Source organism: Prinia subflava, chromosome 1 (genome assembly GCF_021018805.1).
Source record: "Prinia subflava isolate CZ2003 ecotype Zambia chromosome 1, Cam_Psub_1.2, whole genome shotgun sequence".
In the NCBI taxonomy this organism is placed as follows: domain Eukaryota; kingdom Metazoa; phylum Chordata; class Aves; order Passeriformes; family Cisticolidae; genus Prinia; species Prinia subflava.
The window spans coordinates 5340170-5347967 of record NC_086247.1 but is presented as its reverse complement, the minus strand read 5'-3'; the positions used below and the strand labels follow the sequence as shown (position 1 = coordinate 5347967).

Below are 7798 nucleotides of genomic sequence, written 5' to 3'. Positions count from 1 at the left end.
GCAGTTGTTCCCATTTCACAAGTCAGAAGACAAATATCTACTATGTTTGTGACTTCTAGGTTTAAACCAAATCAAGAAAATTAAGCAGGCTTTTTCTTGATTCAACTTCACTGTTTACAAAGGCATTGAAAGAAAAATCCAAACTCCCATGGACCTATATTGCTCTAAAGTCTCATCAACCAAATTTATTATGTAGGAGGCAAGTGGATGGTTGATAGACTCCTCTTCCAGCAGCTCTGCAGAAGCAGCAGCAAGAAGGACTCTTGGTGGTCTGTGGTGGATGCTCACCCCTGCATGGAGCTGCAGACTGGGGCAGGAGCCTGCCTTCAGCTCCAGACTGGTTTCATCCCTATGCTGCTCTTCCTAGCATGCCATGGAGAAGCCACCTCAACCCTCATCAGCACCGAGCTCCAGTTCAGAGAGGTTGAAAGCAGGTGTTTTTTTCAGTCTATCTTGTAACTGTTGAGTTAGTGCAGTAATTTTAAGAAAGTTTTCATTGCCCAAAGACAGTACAAGTTCCTGCCATAATCTTGTCCCTGTCCCTCTGAGCAGGCTGGCTGCTGGTCACAGAGTACCCGAGCTGCCATCACCTGTAACATGAACATCCCCCCACCAGCTCAGGGGATGTGAGTTACTGATGGTGGAAGATAAAGACAGCTACCAGAAGACCTCTTTTCCATGGAGATGTAGTTAATGTGGGCAACAAGGCTCAGAGTGCTGCAGCTGAATACTTTAGGATAAACCGAATGGATCTCCAGGCTCTACAGCTCTCATTGGAGCCACCAGAGTGCAGCTGCCACAGCTACACTCCTTAAACTCAAGGAGCTGGACCTTGATGATCCTTGTGGGTCCCTTCCAACTATGGACATTCTATGGTTCTATGTTCTGTGACTCTGAATCTCCCTGTGAGAAACTGAGCGTGGGACTGAGGTACCCAGACACAGACATTTTAGATTATTTGATGTGCTCTTCCCTGGTGTCACCCACTGAAGCTCTGGAAGGGCTCCCCTAGGTCCTACATCATACCTGCCAGTCCCTGTCTGCGTCTCTGGCCCCATATATTGTGGATGGTGACACCCAGCCATTCCTAGGCACCAAGTCCTGCTCCAGAAGCTGTCAGATGAAATCTTTAACAGGGCAGAGCTTGGCCAGTTTCCACATCAAAAGACTGAACGAAGAGAATACTCTATTCCACTTTTTTTAAAAAATTAATTTTTCAATTTTTTTTGTTTTTAATAATTGCCCAGAATGTAAAATCTGTGTTCATCTCCTAGTCAGTTCTGTGGTCAGAGCATAGAGCTTGGGCTTAGCTGCCACAGTATTTTTATTGTCTCTCTGGAAATAAAAAAACCCTACAGGCATTTGATACAGCTTCCAAGAAGCAGCTAATTCAAAACTGTTTAGAAAACAAGTAGAAATTGTTAAATAATTTAACACAAAAAAAAAAAAAAATCCCCAAATGATCCTATTGCTTTGTTCTGTCTTTGTAATTTGTCAGGCAAAAAATTGTATTAAATAATGGCCCATTTGCCATAATTACAGTAATTTACACATTATTTAAAAAAGGAAAAAAAATAGCAAGTGACAGTGGTGCCATAAATCCCATGTGTACCTTTTAAAAATCTGAATAAAATATTGTCTGGCTCTCTAATGCAATTTTAGCAGTACATTGCCACAGGGCCAAAATAAAATCCAACAAAACATCAGCCTGTTCCCAGGTTTAAAGCTCAGACTCAGTGAACAGACTTTATGGTGATTTACTACACATTTGGTTGCAGAGACAGGAACACTGAGATACCAAAGCCACAACTTTCCTTTATTCAAGGGTGGTTAGGAGAGAGCCACCAGAACTGTCCCTGCCCTACCTGCCACTTCCTGCTTGTGTGTTCACCTTGCACAGTGCTGGACAGACAATGCACACACAGTCACCTGCTCAGGTACAGAGGCACCTGCATTTTCTGGAGAGCAGCTTCTGAACATGCCCAGGGCTGTACTTGTAAGTTTGGTGGCTTCCCAGATGGCAGACCTACTTTAGAAAGTAATCTCAGGCCACCTTTCCAAAGACTGCAAATACACACAAACAGACTGAAGCAAAAACAGTGGAGATTTTGAAATCCTCCAAATTCTTACCTAGGTTTCCTTTTATGCACATTCCTGTAGGGCTTGCTTCTGTAAGAGGTGGCAGCTATAGAAACCTCCCTTTGATGACTAAAATCTGGGTGAGTACAAACACAGGTCTTGATCTGAGTCTGCAGCTCATGTCTTGTACTCTGCTCACTAACGACAGATTCTGCCTGGTAAATGTCATTTAACTGGCTGCAGAGAAAACAAGGTTTACAAAAAAGCAGGGAAATGTCACCCACTGAATTCAGGGCACAGACACAGTCTGGGGTGTCTCTGGGAACAGACTGAACAGATAGCCATATGCTAGGGAATATGCTGGAGCAAAGGGAATTAGGCTGTGTCCCCTTTTACAGGTGGAAAATGCTCAGAGATGTAGTCTGTGCCTAACTCGTGTTGATTTTTCAACTGCTGTTAAAGATGCAAGTGTGTCCCTTGTGTTCCTAGCACAGACTGTTGGAAATGGCTCCCACAGACATTCAAACAAAAAGGGTTATCAAAAAAAAAAAACTAAAACCCTCCCATCTCCTTCAACTGGATGTCACTGCACCATCTCACCTACTGTGGATTGCACTAGATGACCCTTAGAGTTCCCTTCCAACCCAAATTATTCTATGATTCTATGACCTCACAGGAGTTAAAGACCCTGAAATCGGTTTAACAGAACATCATTATGCCTATTCCGTTCTCATGGTGCACTAGGATGTACTGAATTCTATGACACACATGGCACATGAGACACACATGAGAGAGCCTGTAGATCCATCATGACAGGAATTAAATGTCACATTTACATGGCCCAGTTAACATGTTTTACCTCCATAACACCTGCTCATTACCACCACATTTACTGAAAATGTCCCATCCCATGTTAGGAGGTGCTCTCAAACAGGGACTCTGTTCTGCCTCACCACTGGAGGGATGAAATCTCAGCCTGGGCTAAGAAAAATATTTCTGTTGAATATGTGATCAACATGTTTGCTTAATACTAAAATCCAGCAAGCTAACCCAAGATGCAGTGCAGTAACAGATATACCATCAAGATTTACTTAAAAGTGGTAAACTTTTCACTTCATGGTATTTTCACTTTGATTGGTCTTTCCGTAGCAAGAAACACAGTAACATCAAATCAAAGAGTTTATTTGCATAGGAAATAGCAAAAATAGCACCATTGAGAGCTACACAGTAAAGACTTTGTTTAACCCTGGCATTTGTACTTGTTATTTAAATTCATTTTTCAGTAAAGCAGAGGCAATTTTTATCTCTACTGGGTGAGAAAAAACTCCAAGGCTGGCAAATGCTTATCTCTGGGCTTCAGCCTCAGGGTCTTATTCTGGGCTGGTCATCGACAGCTGTGGCTTCTGCTTGGGCTGGCCAGTTTGGAAGCACCATGCCATATGGTGAATGTGTCAGCAGGGCAGGGTTCCTCTTTTCTGTCTCCAAAAGAGCAGATGAGATTCCCAAACACATTCAGCACTTAGTGCCTGTGTCAGCTCCATTACTCCCATCTCTCACTACAAACTGCTTTGTGCAGAAGAGGCTTGAAAATGCAGCTGCTTTGTTGGTTGGCACATATCCCAGGCCTGATCACTTCCCAGATCTGCACTTAGTGAGTGGGCAAGGCTTGGTCAGAGGGTTAAGCTCACAAATGACCTATTGTGAAGGTCTTTCCAGACTCCATCCCCTTTTTACTTTGTCTTTGCATTCTCAGGCTGATTTTGGCAATTAACTGATAGGGAGAAATGGCAACTGTCTGGTTTGTTGCTTTCACCCCCAAACACAATTTTCCCCATGTTTCTGAACATCTCTTTGTTCTGATCCTTATATCAAAGATCAACATCTTCCTAGACCAGCCTGCACTATGCACCAGCTCTCTAAGTAACACAGCTTGACAAGTTATTGTCGTAATGGATCAACCAAAACTGTGAATTGGGTCACAGTTGGCTTCCTGAGTTTTTAACACCAGGAGACTTTCTATGCTGCTCTGGCTGATTTTTGGGTGAAGCAGTGGTAGGGAGCTGTGCATGTGCTGACAGTGCACAGGGGATTTGGCATCCTTGACCTGACAGAGGATAACTTTGAAAAGGCAGCTCCCTGACAGGGGTAAGTAGGTTCCATTTCTTGGAACAAAACTCTCAAGTACAGAGACATTTAGATCTTCAGAGTTGTCCCTTCAGGCCTTTACTATGAAATCCCACATGACTCCATGAAAAAGTAGCTCCTATAGAATATTGATTCATTCATCAGCAGAAGAATATTAAATTTAACAGGAATCTTCTGGAAAGCACAAGCTGTTCAAAATTGTCCATTGGGAGTTGGATGTCCTGGAGACACCTTTTCCAGCTTTGGTATGACTTTATCTTCCTCCCCTCCATGTAGATGGCAAATAGCACCAACAATCCTGTGCCTGTGTGTCACAGTTAATGCCCCAGGCTGCAGGATTTTATTTCAGTTGAGACGGTGAGGGATAAAGCTTTAGAAAGAATTAATCAGATAACAGATAAAAAATTTGGCATTGGAATGGTTTTGCATAAACAGTCACACAACGCATTACTATTATATGCTCTTCAAAAGAGGAAAAAAACCCACTTATTTTTAACATTTTAATATGCCCTGATGTTAGAGAAAACAAACAAAAAAATAAGTTCACATATCACATCAAAGATAATAATAATAATAATTATAATTCATAAAAATAATCTGACCGACCGGCAGCATTTGTTGGCTTTAGAAGGCCTCCCGCGAAAGAAACACAGCTGAAGACATTGGAGAGCTCTTGGCAGGTGTGAGGAATTCAAGTTTTCAAAACAAGTCTGGGGGTGCTCCCTGCACACTATGGCCCTTTGACATTGGAGGGCCGGGCAGCCAGGCTTGCATAGTAAGCACACTGAGAGGGGTCGCACTGTCCATTGGCTCCCGGGGGGCCCTGGGGCCCTGCCAGACCCGGCACACCGGCTTCACCTGGAGGGCCAGGAGGTCCTGGCATCCCATCTTTGGCATAACCAGGCTCCCCTGGGAGGCCTGAAAGAGAAACAAAATGCCCTTGGTGAGTGGCACCAGAGTGACACCCCCAGCGTGCAGTACTCAGCGGTGTAACGTCACAGGGGATGGCTTTGCTGCCAAACTGGGATGCAGCCAGCAGCTTCCATAGGCTTGGATTTGGCTAGGATGTATCTCAAGGATATAACCAGAGTGTCTCCTCTGAAATAAAAATTTCCATTCCCTATGGCAACCTTGGAATGGTCAGCTCCGATACAGCTGCTCCTCCTCTATCTCCATGCTGAAGTTGTGGAGCTGCATGAGACAACTACTGACACACAGTCCTCACAGAGAGGAGGTGGGAATGGGAAAGTGGTGGCAGGAGCCAGCCTGAGGAGATAACTCACTGGTGCAGAACATAGTGGGCACATTGTTATTTGAAGGCAGTGCAAGGCCAGTCTTACAAATGCAGACCATAGGGTTATGAGGGCTTCCTATAGTTCCTTCCCCAAGAAAGCAGTGAAGGCAAAAATTATTAATGATTCCTAATTTCAGACTGCAGACCAATTGTATTTGCTGCTGCTTTGTCAGTACCAGTAAAGCAGAAGCTGTATCCCCAAGGCACAGGTGTTCAATATGACCTTTTATAACATCTGAAGCGGCTTGAACCTCTGGGTTCAGCTTGGTCACAGGAAGACTCTGCCAAGGACAGAGAAAACACTTCACAGTACATCTAATAATTAAAGCTTCACTTTGGATTTGACCCAAAGGTCAGTTAACTTAGCTGTAACTGAGATGGTTCTTTGTACTCATTCATCAGGCTGAGGAAATAAAGGTGGCTAGATATGATGTTAGTGATATAGTTTTTCCCTTTGGGCCACATCCTACAGAAATCGTTTATGTTGTTTTTATGTCATCCTGATCATTGCTCTAGTACAGCAGAGACCTGTGTCCTGGTAGTGGTTCTAAGGGATGTGTTTTGTGGGGTGTTCTGAATAACACACCTGGAATTCCTGGAGGACCCATTTCCCCTCGTTGGCCAATGCCAGTGTCTCCTTTCTCACCTCTTGCTCCTCTTTCTCCTGTGGAGAAGGAACAAAAAAATATGAACTGATGAGCATGGTCTATAGAACTGAACATTGTTATAGGTCTTCCATCCCCACTGAAGCCAACATATTTGGTAAAAACAGTTCCTAATTGAGGCCAATCCTCTGAGAGCGGACATTAAGTGCAAATGAAGACTTGCCCCACTCTAGTTCTGTCCAGAGGTGTAACACACCAGCAATTGCTGGTCATATTCAACACCTCTGGTTCAACAGATGGAGGTCACTTCCAACACCTGCATTTTGAGGAGAATTTATTAGCTACTAAATGGAAAAGTGGATGCCAAAGTGAAGTGGACACATCCTTTTATTGGACTGCCCCAACACACCAAGTCTGACTTACCTTTGGGACCAATTGGTCCTGGTGGCCCTTCAGACCCAGTCTGTCCAGGCCGGCCAGGCTCTCCTGGAGGGCCAGTTCTTCCTGGGAGTCCTTCCTTCCCAGGGGGACCAGGAGGTCCTGGTCTGCCATGGGATGCTTTTACCTGTGTAGGCTGTATCTGAGCCAGGATATAGGGTAATTTTGCTGTGGAGACAGGGAAATGGGTTTGTTAGACTAGAAGGAGTATGCTCCAAGAGATGGAGAGCCAGAACTAGGGGCCCAGTAAAGTCCAAGTACTGTCACAGATCAATTTTCCAGAGCCACCCATCTTTTGTCCCCCATAATCCATGATTTTGATTCCTTGATCCTCTCTAAATTATTTGAATCTCATTTCTTGGTAGCCTTAAATTTCTCCAAGATTTCATACTTTATGATAAACTTTTCTCTCATCCTCTACTCCTTGTCCTCCAAGAATCTGGAATGTCCCTCCCTTTAGTTGTGCAGATGGTGGATCCCCATTAAACTGCTGCTCTGAAAAGGAGACCCTTTTCCCACTGCTTCTGTTACACAGAGATACCACATAGCTGTAGGGAGAAAGCTTTTCTTGTTCCAGGCTGTTCCAGGCAGGCACATGCTGTCTGCCATTTCAGTGCTAAGACCCTGAACAACCATGCTGGTTTTGACTGGGTTAATTTTCTTCCCACTGGCTGGTATGGAGCTGTGTTTTGTATTTGTGTTGATAATACAGAGATGTTTTTGTTATTGCTCAGCAGGGCCTACACAAAGCCAAGGCCTTTGCTGCTTTTCGTACGGCCATGCTGGGGAGGAATTTGGGGATCAGGGGAGGTTGGGAAGGGACACAACCAGGACAGGTGACCCAAAGTGACCAAAGGGATATTCCAGACCATGGGACATCATGCTCAGTATATGAAGTGAGGGGAGGAAAGCAGGGCACATTTGCAGTGATGTTGTTTTCTTCCCAAGTAACCACTACCTGTGATGGGGCCCTGCTCTCCTGGAGATGGCTGAACACTGGCCTGCCCATGGGAAGCAGGGAGTTAATTCCTTGTTTTGTTTTGCTTCTGAGCACAGCTTTTGCTTTCCCTATTAAACTGCCTTTATCTCCACCCATGAATTTTCCAGCTTCTACTCTTCTCATTCTCTCCCTGATCCCACTGGTGAGGAGTGAGTGAGCGGCTGTGTGGGCCTTGGCTGCTGGCTGGGGTTACACCATGACAACCTTGAGAGTTTGTAAAACACTAAGTTTCACATG

At 44.5% G+C, this 7798-nt stretch overlaps 1 protein-coding gene across 1 annotated transcript in view; it reads right to left on the bottom strand.

Annotated features, from left to right (window-relative positions):
• Window positions 1–648: 648 nt before the first annotated feature.
• Window positions 649–7798, bottom strand: part of COL22A1 (collagen type XXII alpha 1 chain) — a 220451-nt gene continuing 213301 nt past the window's right edge. The window contains exons 61-63 of the mRNA XM_063408152.1: window positions 6547–6729; window positions 6105–6182; window positions 649–5142 (exon numbers count right to left, since the gene is read on the bottom strand). Of these exons, the coding sequence (XP_063264222.1) occupies window positions 4955–5142; window positions 6105–6182; window positions 6547–6729 (449 nt within the window). The 3' untranslated portion in view covers window positions 649–4954. The remainder of the gene's footprint in view (window positions 5143–6104; window positions 6183–6546; window positions 6730–7798) is intronic.